This window comes from Callospermophilus lateralis, chromosome 10 (genome assembly GCF_048772815.1).
Source record: "Callospermophilus lateralis isolate mCalLat2 chromosome 10, mCalLat2.hap1, whole genome shotgun sequence".
NCBI classification, from domain to species: domain Eukaryota; kingdom Metazoa; phylum Chordata; class Mammalia; order Rodentia; family Sciuridae; genus Callospermophilus; species Callospermophilus lateralis.
In genome coordinates this window covers 25,703,246-25,718,947 of record NC_135314.1, presented here as the reverse complement: position 1 = coordinate 25,718,947, position 15,702 = coordinate 25,703,246, and the positions used below count along the sequence as shown (strand labels likewise).

At 31.0% G+C, this 15,702-nt stretch overlaps 1 protein-coding gene across 2 annotated transcripts in view; it reads left to right on the top strand.

Annotated features, from left to right (window-relative positions):
- Usp25 (ubiquitin specific peptidase 25) overlaps window positions 1-15,702 on the top strand; it is a 139,994-nt gene that overhangs the window by 49,374 nt on the left and 74,918 nt on the right. For both annotated transcript variants that reach the window (XM_076868800.1, XM_076868799.1), the window contains exons 5-6: window positions 2,077-2,239; window positions 9,181-9,267. In XM_076868800.1, coding sequence (XP_076724915.1) covers window positions 2,077-2,239; window positions 9,181-9,267 — 250 coding nt within the window. The remainder of the gene's footprint in view (window positions 1-2,076; window positions 2,240-9,180; window positions 9,268-15,702) is intronic.

Genomic DNA, 15,702 nt, shown 5'->3' with positions numbered 1-15,702 from the left:
ATAATATATAAATTATATATAAATATATAAAAATTTATATATATAAATTTTTTTGTATATAAATATATTTGTTCATTATATGTGTGATCTCATCTGTTGGCATTCAGAAGATTTGTTTTTTGCTAATATTTTATTATAATTAGTAGTTAGAATACAGTAGTGGAAGTTTATCTAATAGGAGATTCAAGATTAAACTTAATTTTCCTATATTTTGACCAGTCTATATTTTTAGAATATGCTTTAGAATTCTCCTTTTAAATGGTTATTACATATGTCCACCGATTCTAATCAATTATTGGGCACTCTATCTGTCTCATGTATGATCACTGGTACTGGTTGTACTTTCCTGTTTGTGGTATTGTTTGTCCTGATTTCAGAAATTTCCTACATGTTTTTGTTCATTCACTTCTATTTACCAGAATACAAATAGATTTATTTTATATATACATATGTATATGTTAAAAAGGGAACCAAAATTTTCAGTGGAAACACTTCAATTAATAAAAGTCAATAAAAATGTGAAATACATTTTCTAAATATAAAAACCATGTGTATTAGTTATTTTTGTATACCGTGCATTAACTTTTCTCTTTTGAGCATAAACTAGTTTCTGTGTACAAATTCACCTTGTTCTGGTTGAATTATTATTTTTGTGTTTATTATGCTGAACTACACAATTTGACCAAAACTTTTTTTTTTCTGAGGTTGGTTCTTTGGCTTTTTATCTCACCCTTGTGTTCTTGAAAACTTGCTTTCTGCTATCTGTGGATATTCTAAATATATTCTGATTTTCTTTTGTCCCAATTCATCTAAATACCTCCACAGGACTTCTGTTGTCTTTTGTTGAAAAAGTCTGGGGTCTGGAGTTGGAAGTAAAAGTTGATTTGGGGGCCAAGAGTACTGCTGCTAATGTTGGGCATCTTAAATATGATGGAAATGTAAATTCACTTTTTAAATAAATGTGCTTAGTTTAATCTTTACATTTTAACATATAGTTACCCATTTTTTAATGTTGTATTCATTTTTAGAGACTTTGTTCCATGTTTACATAAGTTATTCCAAATAAAGATAACTTTGGAATTCTACTATTTAATGTCATGTTGTAAATACCACTGTTAGATATAAAAGTATATTATTTTGACACTTTTTTGGGTGAGACAAAATCTCTTTAGATAAAGATGACTGAAGAGTGAATGAAGTTTTCTGGAGAATCCAAAGAAGTCGGAAAAACTCATTTTTGCTGAGGTTTTTGTAATTAACACAAAATAGCTTGAGACCCTTTAATGTTATTTATATTTATTAGAATAGTAACACACTTCTGGAGTATACAGATGTTTAGTTTGTATGTGGAAATTACGCATGGTTGTAGATACATTGTTGTATCCTTACAAGCAAGAAAGACATCATTAAAGAAAGTAGCATTGCTTTTGCCTGGCTGAACTGCATTTAACATATTCCATAGGTGAGTTTATTTTGGAAAGGTTAATACGTAACTTTTGGGTTAATAAGTGACCACATGTTTTCTTTTTCTTTATTTAGCTATCACAGAGTTAGAGATTTTTAGAGCTGAAAGGAACATGATAATTTATCTCATTTATCTTTTTTTTTTTTAATAGAGGGGTAAAAGTGTAGTTTGTTTAGTTTTTATTTTTGTGATGATTCAGATAATTGTTATAAAAAGTTGTTATTATATTGTAAATATGTACTTTAGTTCAGTGATTGCTCAGAAGATTTATCTAGGTGATATATTCCTGGTGTTAAGCCATTAATTTTTTGAAACACAATATAATATGCTTTTTGTTGCATAGTACTTATCTTTTTGAGTTTGAAATTTTCTTTTTCTTGAGAAAAAAAAATCTGCACGTGGTCTGTTGGCATTGCCACCACTATGCCTTTTCAAGAAAACTAACCTTTGCCTGAGTAAAGTTAGCATTAACTGTTACTTCCCCAGGCACATTATCCAGAGTTTGAGTAGCATCAAAATGCTTAAAAGTTTATGGTATTATGCTTTTGCTTAGGCTATAGATTATATAATATCTTTTTTTTTTTTTTAATCATTTTCTCTCTTTGCTTAAGAGTTCTTGAAGCCAGCATAGCAGAAAATAAAGCATGTTTGAAGAGGACCCCTACAGAAGTTTGGAGGGATTCTCGAAACCCTTATGATAGAAAAAGACAGGACAAAGCTCCTGTTGGGCTAAAAAATGTTGGCAATACTTGTTGGTTTAGTGCTGTTATTCAGGTAAGTATCTTTTATTCATTTCTTTCTTTTTTTTTTTTTTTTTTTTGGTGGCCATGATAGAACTGAAAGTGGGCTGGGGTTATGTTCTTTTAGATTGTGTTAAGCACAAGGGAAAGCAAGGTTTTAATATGCTCTTGTCTGTAAATTAGTTTGGGGATTGTAGTATCCCTTCACTTCTCTCCACTGTGTGTGTTTGTGTGTGTATGTGTTTCTCTTTTGGTGGTGGGATCAAACCCAGCGCCTCCTGCATGCTTGGCAAGTGCTCTCAAACTTTGCTACATCCCCAGACCCAATGTGGAGCTTCAGCAGTAGACTACTACTTATGTACTTCTCCATCCTTGATCTTAGGAATTGCTGTAGGGGTAGGAAGAAAATTTTTTTTTGTATATATTTCCTTGCAGATTTAGGGAAGCATTACAATCAAGATACCCACAACTGGCTTTTGTGGGTCTGGTTGGATTTATTTGGATAAACTGGGAAACTGTTATTCATAGTATTTTACTCATTTAAATAATTTTTTTCAATATGAAGAGGTATTTTATTTGAGGTTGGCATAGATTTACAAATAAGTTATTTTTTCAGTGCATATTAGGAGAACGTAAAAAAATGTAAAATGTGAAAAATAAATAACAATAAATCAAGAATAACATGTTTTTCTTTAAACTTAGAAAACCTGTAGTAAAACTTTACCCTTAGTAAAGTTCTGTAACTTTTTCTAAAATACAAGATATTTGTATGTGTAGATATCCATGATTTTCTCAATTTTGAAAAATTTTCTTTATAATGTATTTACCTGATCACTTTGATTTTTTTAAAAACTTTTTTTTTCTGATAATGACAGTTGTCATAATTTTTTACCATTCTCTGTTGATATTGATAATAAGATTACAAAACTTAAAGCATTTTATCTCCTGAGTAGTTGCGTATATTTAATATTTTGTATTCTTAAAAGTTTTGTGTTGTTTTCAGACATTGAATTGTATCTTATTTTTTAGAGTTCCTAATGAGAATTTTTGTTCTTTTTTTTATTAAGGTTTTGTACATTTCATAGTTTAAAATTCATTTTAAAACATGAAATATAGTTTTAAGGCTGTGATTTGATTATTTATGAATATGTTTTGCTGCCTGTATTTGACAAATGGTTGTTTTCCCAGTGTATAACAGCCAATAGTTGAGGCTCAGTGATTAGAAGTTTTTCTTTAAAAAGTACAAGAGAAAAGAAAATACAATCAATATACATTAGTTAGAATAGGGATTTCTCAGTATCATATTTATAGTTAAGTTCTTCTTGAGGTGATAATTAAATTATTAATAATAGATTTAGGAACAATCTCCTTTTATTTTTATAGGATAAACACTTTCCACTGTCTTCTTTCCCACTTGGTAGAGTAATCCATCTATTTTTACCTTAGATTTTGTTTTACATTTCAAATTTTTGGTGGGTTTTTTTTTTTTTTGGTTCTTGTTTTGGTTGGAGGGAATGGACTAGAAAAACATTGCTTGTCTTCTTACCTGCGAGTTTATTAAAACTGGTAATTTTACTAGCTTTAAATTTTTATCTAAAAGGCAAGTGTAGGTAATTGATATTCTTTATTTTTGTGATAAATTTCAGCACATAGAAGAAGTAATCTTTTAACATTAAGTTTGGGTTACAGTGCCCTAAAAAGATAGTGAGTTTTGGGAACCTGGAAAAACATTAAGTGTCAGATTTTAGAAAAATTATGGGTGGGCCATAAAAATTTGTCTAGATCACGTGAAGTTTTTTTTTTTTTTTAACTCTTATACTATTTTAAGTATCTTTTAATTTTTCTTTAGTAACTATATCCTTTTTTCTTTTTTCACATTATTTTCAGATATAAAGAGATGTGACAGCTTATCATAAATGGAAATTTTCACTTATTAAAGGGAAGTTGAGCAGAAAACTTGCATTAGTATTTATTTGTTTTGATTTCTGAAGACTTGGAATTTGTTCCAAATTATGATTTGGATAGTAAAGTTTGATTTTATAGAATTTTCTTGGGTGGAACTTACTTAGTTGGCAGGACTTATATGAAACACTAGGTATTCTTTTCCTTGTGAGTATATTTACCAATTCCAGATGTTTACTGGAAATATAAACCTCTAACTTCAAAGTAGGTAGCTGGTGTAGGCTACGAAACGTGTAACTTTATATACTTATGCCTTAGCTACTGGTACCAAAGTTTTAGAATAGGGAAACAATGTCAGAAAGGGAGTACAAACAAACTGGAGATTGTACTGAGAATGGGCTTAAATCTTTGGGTTCTAGTAATATTTTTTTGTGATTTCAGTTTGGCTATCAAACCCCTATCTAGTCAAAATTGTTTCTGTTCTGTTCAACTGGAACTTTTATGTAGAAAATACTAATTATACCTGCTTCTCTCACTAGTGTATCAGAGAGAGGCATTTAGAGGTGTATTGACCTCCCTAGTTCTGGGGTGTTTAGTTAAGTAGTGTGGATTCTCTTGATCACTTTAGCACCTGTCTCATTTGGATCCCTCTGAGATGTCCAGAAGTAAGGTGCTCATGCCTCTCAGTCTGCCTGAGTTAGTCTCAGTTTACTCCTATTGTAGATGTGTTGGCACATATTAAAGTCTTTTATACTTAGAAGGATTGTAGGGTAGATAGTAAAGAAGGATTGTACCTAGGAGACTGTATTTAGAAAGGATTGCAGGGTAGATAGTAAAGCATATACAAATAACCATAACTCCAGGTTTATCATATAACACTAGGTGAATCACATAACTCCAGCCTTATAAGTCATGTAATTCCTGATTGACTGAAGTACAAGCATCCTGAGAGCAGAAGGCACAGCTGGGCTATGTTAAATGTCAGCGCATGCTAATATTGTCTGACACATTGGAATAGCCCCAGATCTTGCTGTCTCATAGCCCTTTGCTTCTTGAAGACATCTATAGCCAGTCTTGTTTTCTTCTGTTATCTTCACTTTTCTATTTGACTTGGTTTTCTACTGAGGCAGATGAGTAGTTAGTTCTTTTATTTCACTTGCCTACTATTATTTTTTGTTTTATCTCCCAACGTAGTTCCATAACAAGTTTAAAATAGTCACTCTTTGGTATATTTTCTACAAATTTTGAAAATGATACAGTATCCACTCAGTTGATTTTGACTGACCTAATCTTTAAGGCATTTCCAGAAGTTGCTGCTGAATAGATGATAAGCTAAATTTTTCACAGATTTGGAGTCTTAGTGAACACTTCAGACTTTCAGTTAGAATTCTTAAAGTGGAGAGCCTTCAATTAACTGAAAACTGAGAGTATTTAGGCTTTTTAGTTTCTGAATCATACAGCTTCAAATAATCACAGACTTTATCAAATTAAGATAATTTGGGATTGCAAGTGAGTCCAGTCTAGCTTTTAGAAGCAAATGTAAAACTCTTGTGTTAGAAGATATTATGTAATATTTTGAGTTTTTGCATGCAATATTTAGCACTCAAATCAGCCATAACAGAAAATAAGGGAGAATAAAAAGAAAAAGTTGGATGATAGAAATATACTTATATGGAAACCAGAAGATTGTTAGTTATAATAATGTACTTACTATCATCAAAGAATTAAAAACAAGATTGAGAATTTTGACATTAAACTAAAAAACTAACAAAATGGACATTTTAAAATAGAAAATTATAATACAGGAAATAAATCAATGGGTGAATTGAACAGTGTATATCAGGTGCAACTAGAGAGAGTATTAGTTAACTAGACAATTGGTCTGAAGAATATTTTCAGAATAAAGCCATGAAATAAAGATAAGAGCATATAAGAGAGATATTGGACGTAATGAATAGTACAAACATAATGTAGTTCCAGAGGGAGAGTAGAAGGCACAATGAAAATATAATATTTGAAGAGAAGATGACTGAGAATATTCTAAACCTGAAAGAGAGATCAAACCATAGCTTCAGGAAACAACAGGAACCAAATAGTAGAAACAAAGAATACTGCACCAATGTACATCATAATAAAACAGGAAAAAAAAAAAAAAAAACTACAAAGAGAAAATCACAGAGTAATGAGATAGAAAAAGATCCAAAATGTCTATAAAGGAACCAATGTCACCAACTGAATTTTCAACAGAAACGATGTCTTTAAAGTGCTGGAAAAAATTAAATGGCCATTTAGATTTCTGGCTCAGTAGAAATCTTCAGAAGTGAAGAATGTACCATTTTCTATCAAGCAGAGGCTGAAATGTTCTTCACAGCTACACCACACAAAATTCTAACGGTGTTCAGAAACAAGGAAAATGTTCTCCAATGGGAGCTCAGAATATCAAAGTAGTGTTGGAATCCTCCTATTTTGCCAGTAACTTTCCTTTCTAAATTCCTTGGAAGGATCCTTGTTCATACTTTGCCCCCCTTATTTTTGTTCCATCACTCCCATTCTCATTGCACCTCTTCTTTCTTCACCACTATACTAAAAAGGTGACTCCCTCATTGCCAAAGGTTATCTCCTGCCTTACTTCAGTGACATTGCATATCTTGTCCTTGAGATATGCCATTGATTATTTGATGATACATCAGTCTTTTTTAGTACTTTAAATCTTTTTTTTTTTTTAAGAGAGAGTCAGAGAGGGAGGGGGAGAGAGAGAGAGAGAATTTTAATATTTATTTTTTAGTTATTGGCGGACACAACATCTTTGTTTTGTATGTGGTGCTGAGGATCAAACCCGGGCCGCACGCATGCCAGGCGAGCACGCTACCGCTTGTGCCACATCCCCAGCCCCAGTACTTTAAATCTTTATCGAGATATCCCTGAAAATGGCATTTTTAAAAGTTCCACAAGTTAAAAATTAAAAAAATAAAATAAATAAAGCTTCACACGTTATTGTGATACACAGCCAATGATTGAAAACCCTGCTTTTTCACTCCCCTTTTCTCTTCTGATTATTTTACTGTTCATACTTAAGTCTTTTTCAAACTTCTCCTCATCTACCAGCTTTAAAATCCTGCCTTTTCTCAAAGATTCTCATCTTTTTTTTTAAGATTTTTTTGTTTTTTAAAATTTGCTCTAATTACTTTTACATGATCTTTATCTATTGTTACTGTATTCATATCCTTTCTTCTTTATAACGTATAGTGTCATTGTTTTAACTGCAGTTTTAAGATTATAATCTTCACAAGGGTAGAGACTGTATATTTTTTTATTCTTTGCTATTCCTAGTGTCCAGTTTATGTTAGTTTTTTGTTGCAATGATCTAAATAATTGACAAAAAGAATTTATGGGGGAAAAGTTTATTTTGGGCTCATGGTTTCAGAAGTTCAGTTCATGGTCTTCTGGTTCCTTTGTTCTAGGCCTGAGATGAGGCAGAGTATAATGGTAGAAGGGTATAATGGAGGAATTCTGCTCACTTCATGGTATCTAGGAAGCAGAGAGGGAGGGAGGAAATGTAAACCGCAAAGGCACATTCCATAGTGACCCACTTCCTCCAGCTACACCCCATCTGCTTATAGTTAACCATCACCTAGTACAATAGTCCTTCCAAATTATTAATCCATCAAATGGATTAATCCACTATGTAGATTACAGTTCTCACAACCTTATCACTTCACCTCTGAACATCCCAACAATAAAACAGGAAATTTTGGGGAACATCTCATATCCAAACCACAGCAGTGTGCTTTAAGTATTTATTAAAAGAATGAATAAATAAGCTAAAAATGGTGGTAAGCACCTGGACCTAGCTGCTAAGGAGGCTGAGGTGGGAGATCACTCCAGACAAGGAGTTTGAGACCAGTCTGGACAACCTCATTTCAAAGAGAAAAAATGAATTATTTATTTCATGTTTTCATAATGTTTAATTAAAAAATCCTTCCAGATTACAAGATGGTCAAATATTTTTCTATAGTTTCTGCTATCAGAAACTGGCTTTATCTTTCATATATTGGTCTTTAGTCCATCCATTTGTCTAGCTCCATTTCCTTATATGTAGTGATCCAGTTTTTCCAATAACCAACTGTTTGTTTTTCCTTTGATTCGTGCCTCTACCTTATATTCTGTCAGATAGGCTAATTCATCTTTTATAAAATTCTATACATGATTTTATGTACAGTAATTTTCAAACTTAAAAAGCTGTGACTCAAGAAAGAAATATAGTTTATAAGACAGTTTATTCATGTTAGTAAAATGTCTACCATTAAAAATTTTATAAAAAATAATGTGAATTTATTTGATATAATGCTGATATTTTCCATTTTTAAAAATCATTGTTAAATAAATGTTTATTAAGATGACATAATGATGGGTCATAAAGAGCTGTTGAATACTCCTCCTTTTTATGAACATTTTTCATCTGTTGTCATTATACTCTCAGAATGATCAGTACCACGGAGTTATATTTCTATTGTTAAATTTATGTGTTTGCCTCCTTCTTGGGCATAGAGATAATATACATCTTTTTGTGTGTCTGTCACCTAGCATCTGTGGAATAAATTTGTTTGTACTCAGGTTTTCTAGGTAATTCTTAACGAACATAGAACGTCTACAAAGTTTCTTATTTATTGTATATCTTTTATTTTGAGGAAACTTCTCTTTCTCTCTCTCTCTCTCTATATATATATATGTGTGTGTGTGTGTGTGTATATATGTATTCATATATATATACACACACATATATGTGCATATATATGTATATATAGTAATATATATATAGTAATAACAGCTTTAAATATTTTTTTTACATTGTACTTGAATAGTTTTTTGATTCACAGTAGATTAAATATTGCTAATTATCAAGTATATCAGAATATAAGAAATGAGACTTTCTCAGGGAGAAAATAGGCTGCCTTATGCTAGTTGCAACAGTTGTATATTAACAGTAGAGTTGTCAAAAATAAGTCTTTTGACACCAATTTTACAATTCTATTTATAGAATTTCTCCTATCTTAAATTATTGTTCTTTTTCAGTCATTATTCAATCTTTTGGAATTTAGAAGATTAGTTCTGAATTACAAACCTCCATCAAATGCTCAAGATTTACCCCGAAACCAAAAGGTAAAATTATAAAAGACCTTTCAACAGAGTACCTGTGCTTTTTTAATATTCTATCATTTATTATTGCTTTGGGGCATTTATTTGCTTCATTAGATCTGAAACTGTTGGAATTTGATTGTCAACTCATTAATTTCTACCATAATAACTTATCATCTTTGTTAGTATATTGTAAATATGACTTTTTCTTCACCTATATGTCAACAGTTAAATGCCAATTTTTTTGGTCAGTTTATTAACTTTTTCTAATTTTTCAGATTGTCAAATTTTAATAAACTTAATAGGGTATAATTGATAATTTAAGATCTTTCATCAGGTTTTTCCTGAAAAATTGTGTGAAAATCAAATTTTCTTTTCAGTTGTTTTGAATTCTTTAAAAAATAAATTTTAAATTTTACAGTACAAATCTTTACTTTCTTTTTTTTGTTTGTTTTTTGAAGTTAAAATTAGGCAATACAAAATAAGAGAACATGATATTGGAGTTACCTTGCCTGGCTTCTAGCTGTGGACCTAAGGCAAGTCACTTGTTCTCTCTGTGCACTTTCCTCTACAGAGTGTAATAATAACAGTAATTATTTCATGGAGTTGCTCTGGGGATTAAATGAGGTAAAACATATAAAAGGCATAAAAGTGCCTGTTATACAGTAACTGTATTAGGTATTAGCAATTATGAGTTGATAGTAATTTTTTTAAAAATAGAAATTAAAAAAATAGGATTTGCAAGCAGACATTCATATTTAATAGATAGAATATTGACTGTGGTGATGATGTGCTTAAGTGCTGGGCTTTAGTGATCTTGCTATAAAGAGCCCCTAGTCCTGAAATGCACTGGATTCAGGCAAAGAAGGTAAAGTTTTAGACTTCAGTAAAGTGCTGAACTTTGTGTGAACTATTGTGGTAGTTATAAATTAATAAATTATGTTTTCCTTTTAGTGTTTAATTTTTAAAACCACTTTTCCTGCAAAGTATGTGAAACATTTGTTATGTACACTAGAGGGAATAGAACTTGATTTACAGCCAACTTTTCAGGCTGTCATTTCTGGGCTGTAAAGTGTCAGCCTGATAAATAATTTTGAACAGGGAATTAAGACCACTTGGCAAATGATCACACTGCCAGAGAAATTAAGCAAACCTGTCTGTCATTACAGTTTTTACATGTAACTTTTTGGACTGTTGCCTCCCTTTATAACAGTTGTTTGTTAATATTAACAGCTCTCATGTTTCACTTGAAGTATATATACATATAATTTGTATAGAGTTGTGTAGAATTATTATTTCCACTAATTTATTTTTACATGTCTTCCTTACCTTTTATTTCCTGGATTTTATAGTTTACAGAGCTTTAATTTATTTTATTTTCATGGTAAGATGATGTTGGTTTGTAATTTTATATAAGCAGTAATCATTATTTCCATGTTACATACCAGAGCTAGTTGTGAGGTTATGAACCTGTTCAGCACATGGTGGGAAAATGTGTGTTCAGCCTCTTTCTAGAGAAGTTTGCTTCTTGCAATGGAAGGATCAGAATCTGCTGGTGTCTCTTTGGCTTAGAGAGTTGAAATACTTACTTCATTCTCTGAAAGACACTAATTTATATAAGATGGTTCCATAAATGAAGTTATTTTTTAATTTGGCATGACAACAGGGCACACTACAATTTGCTACCTTTGAAGCAAATGTGATAATTATAGGTAGTTATTAATTACTGATTTGTGGTACATTCACTTGAGGTGAATAAAGACTGTTTTTAAAAAGGTGTCAGTGTAACTTTTGTCACTTTTTATTTAATAATGAAGTTGTTTCTAATTCATAAAATGTTTATTACTACTACAGTGAGCTTGAAAACAAATGTTAAGATATGAATGCACTTAGAATTAATTTAATCAAATCAGAGAGATGTCATATGTGTGCATTGCTAAGAGGATTTCTTTTGTTGGCTATTAAAGCTTGCCACAAATATTATGTATATCTTAAGTGAGAAGAAAAGATCATTAGTGTATTTGGAAATCAGTTAATACTTTAGGTGGATATGCCTATTGCTTACAGAAATTGAAACTGTATTATACATTCATATTCATTTGAACTATAAGGTAATCATGAGGTGACCAAAAAATAATATAGATTCTCAGTGCAATTATTCTTCTCCACTTCAGTGCTCTTTTGGCATAAAATGTTACAAACTGATGGTAAAACATTAAATGTTGAGAAAACAAGTATACTTAACTCCTTAATATTTAGTGGAAATTATTGTGCAAGGAGCTAAAAGCTTACTAATTTTTAGCCTATATTATTTATGTCTTGATTTAGGGCAAATGTTTCCAAATAAACAATGTTTTCCTCACTTTTCACCATGTGAAGGTAATCATTATAAGAGAAGGGAAGGTGCTTAGTTGAGTTCAATACTGTGTTCCTTAATTTTACAAAAAAAGGAGGCATTCTAGGATTTCCTGTCTTTAACTATGACAAAGTAACAGGGACTGAGTGTTTTACAAGTTCGATGTAAAGGAAAATAATAAAAGAGTAGAAATCACTCTATCAGAAAAACAGTAGAAAAAAATTAAAGAATCCAAAGCTGCTTTTTGAGAAGATTGGTAAAGTTGATGAGCTTTTAGATAGACTGAGTAAGAACAAGGCAGAATAATATGTAAATGACAAACATAAGGAATGGAAAAGTAGGATGTCATTACATCATCCATATAAAACACAGAATAATACATTACTGTCAACAGGAGAAGGACCTTGAATGCCACAGTCCATTGAAATTTGCTGATGAAGAAATGAAAAGCATGGGATAACCCTATATCATACTGAAAAAATCTCACAGTTGCCGAGAGTACTATGGTACATACCTAATCCCAGCAGCTTGGGAGGCTGAGACAGGAGGATCTCCGCGTTCAAACCCAGCCTCAGCAACCTAGTGAGGCCCTAAGCAATTTAGTGAGATCCTGTTTCAAAATAAAAAAGGCACGGGGATGTGGCTCAGTGATTAACCACCCCTAGGTTCAATCATTGGTAACAGCTAAATAATCTTACTAGTGACATACCAGTTCTCTATAAAGTTTTACAGAAAACTGAAGAAGAGATAAAGCTTCCCAACAGATTATGGGAGCCTAGTATTATCCTGAAATCAAAAGTAGAAAAATATATTTTAGGAAGAGAAAACTGAGACCAGTATTGTTCATGAATATGGAAAAAAGTGGCAAAGTTTTGGCAAATTGAATCCTGCAGTATATGTGAAGTATAATATCTCATGAGAAAGTGGGGTTTATATGGGAATGCAAAATTGGTTTTTCTATTTAAAAATCAGTCAGTTTAATTCACCATATTAACAGACTGAAGAAGGAAAATGATACAATCTTCTCAATAGATGAAGAAAAAGGATTTGACAAAAGCCAGCACTTACTTATGATGCAGTCTACCTAAAACTAGGAAAAAGAAAAGAACTTTCTCCTCCTGATAAAGCCCAATTACAAAAAAAAAAACTACATGTAATATAATACTTAATGGTGAAACTGAATGCTTTTCTCCAACAATCAAGATGTCAGTCTTCCACACTTTAACTTTGGACTGGAATTCTGAACCAGAGCCATACAACAAGAAAAGAAATAGGCATGGGGATGGGAAGTAAGAAATCAAAACTGTCTATATGGTTGGATTATTTATGTTGAAAATTCTAAGTACTTTACAAAAAAAGAAAAAATATATTTTTCTTACCAAGAACAAGAAATAAAGTCAAACAGTACAAGGTCAACATACAAAATCATTTGTATTTTTGTGTACCAGTAACATATAATTGGAAATTTAAATAAAAAAATACTTCTGTACAGTGATATGTGAAATATGAAAAACTTGGGGAGAAATTTGCCAAAATATGAATAGGAAAGACCTGTGAACTTAAAATGCCAGAATATTGTTGAGAAAAATTAAATGAATAAAAGAGTATACCATGTTCATGAATTGGAGGATTCAATATTGTTATCCTGAGGTTAATCTATAGATTTCATGTAAGCTCAGTCATAATTCCATCATCTTTTTTTATAGAAATTAGCTGATTGATTCTAGATATGTATGGAAATTTTAATATATATATAAAAGCAGTAAAAATTTATAAAAGTCAAAAAATATCGGAGGGTTTACTTATCAGCATACTGTGTTATTGGCCAGAATATAATAACATAGATCAGTGGAGCAGAATGAAGCCTGGAAATAGACCCACACACATGAGGTAAATAGATGTTAGTCAAAGTTACCAGAATGATTTACTGACAAAAAAATACATATTTTCCACTAATAACATAAAATAAAATGATTTTTAATTTTTACCTGACCCTAAAATAATCCATAGTGGAGTATATTGTATTCTTAAAAATAAGAACTTAAACCATAAAAAATTCTTGACAGTGGGGCTGGGGATGTGGCTCAAGCGGTAGCACACTTGCCTGGCATTCGCGGGGTTCTGGGTTCGATCCTCAGCACCACATAAAAATAAAATAATGATGTTGTGTCCACCGAAAACTAAAAAAAAAAATTCTTGACAAAAACAGGATAAAATTTTCATGTCCTTAGATTAAGCAATGATTTTTTTAAGTAGAACAATAAGAAGGCATTTATTCTAAAAGAAAAAAAAAAGATAAATTGGCATCAAAATTAATTTAAGTTTTCAAAGATTTATGCAAAATTTAAAGGCATGCCACAGAGTGGGAGAAAAATCATTTATAAAACCAATAATTATTGATTACTTTTTTGAGGAAAATATTTGAATAAATGCTTCATGATAAAAGATATGCAGAGAGTAGAAAACTACATGAAATAATAAATAATCAACATTGCTAGTCATTAAAAAAAATACAGAATAAGCTGCAGATGCCACTGTGTACCCACTTGAAGAAACAAAAATATAAGATAGCTCAAATTCAAGTGTTGATAGAATGCAGAGCTAGAACTCCATGGAAAACAGTTTGATAGCTATCAGCCATACAACCCACTCATTTCCCTTCAGGTTTTCATTAAAGGAAAATGGAAGAATACATATCCACACAAAAACATGTGTATCAGTATCTCTAGCAGTTGAAGAGGCTGATAGATCAATTAGTTGTGATATATATCCCCATAATTTAATACTACACAGCAGGAAAATGTATTGAATTACTAATGCAAACAATCATATGGATGAGGCTCAAAAATAATTAGCTAATTGAAAGAAACATACCTAAAACAAATATATAGCATTTAGTTTCATGTGTATAAATTCTTGTAAAATAGAAATGACTCTGTTCACATGGAATTGATGAGGGAATGACAGGGATGAAGAAATTTTGGAGGGTGATAGATAGGCAGGTGTACTGTCTTGAAATTGTGGCGATGATTTCATGAACACATAAATGAATGAAGCTTGGAGATTTCTCTGCTTGATAATGTACAGAGCGTATTATACATCAGTCATGATTTAAGAAACCTGTTTAAAAAAAGAAGGCTAAAAGTTGTGTTCAAATGGTTTCTTTTGACATTTTCATAATTTACCAAATTAGCTGCTCTTGCTTCATTCATATTTTTGCCTTTTGAACTTGAGAAGGATTTTCTAGCTGTAGGAATTGACTGAGACAAAAATGTTTCAATATGTTAAAACTATTTTACTTTCCAGATAAGCTTCTCAGCAGAATTTCTCTAAATTTTCAAAAATCATTGCTTTCTTTATGACTTGATAAGAAATGTCATTTAAAAACTGATTTGTCTTGAGTAAATGCTTCATGATAAAAGATATGCAGATATCACTGAAAGATGAAGAAATTAATGTCAGAAAACTAAGGGTTTTTTGGGAAATAATTTTGTTTCAATTCAATAAAATTTTTTTCAAACTTATATAGGGTAGTTGATGAGAAATTAGCAAGTATCGGAGACAAACCATGGATTGGTTTTCTTATTTAGAAATACTTAATCTTTATTGTTGATGATGAAATTTATTATATTCAAATGAAAACTATGTTTCTCAGAACTTAATACTTTTATGTCAAAATTGGTGTACTTTGTGATTAATTTAATGGTGTGTAGTTTTTGGATGAAGAGATAAGTATTTGGAATGAATTTTATTCCCTTTCACCTATTTTTTTAGAAGTTTTTTTTTTTAAATTGCAATTTGGAGAGCAGTTATTTCCATATGAATTATATTATTCTGGGCCATAACTATACAAAGATACACCCCTATAATTTTGTAATGTTGGAATGTTTCTTATGTAAACATGGAAATTTTTTTTAGATTTAAGTAGTATATTCAAGCTTTATGTATTAAAATTGCTACTTCAAGAACTAAATATTATAACAATTGTTTGTCTTACCTATTATGACTCATTTTACTACCTTATGTGAATTACATGCTTTCATCTTGTTTAACAATGAATTGTTAGTGACTGGGGCTGCAGTTGTAGTTCAGTGGTATAGCAC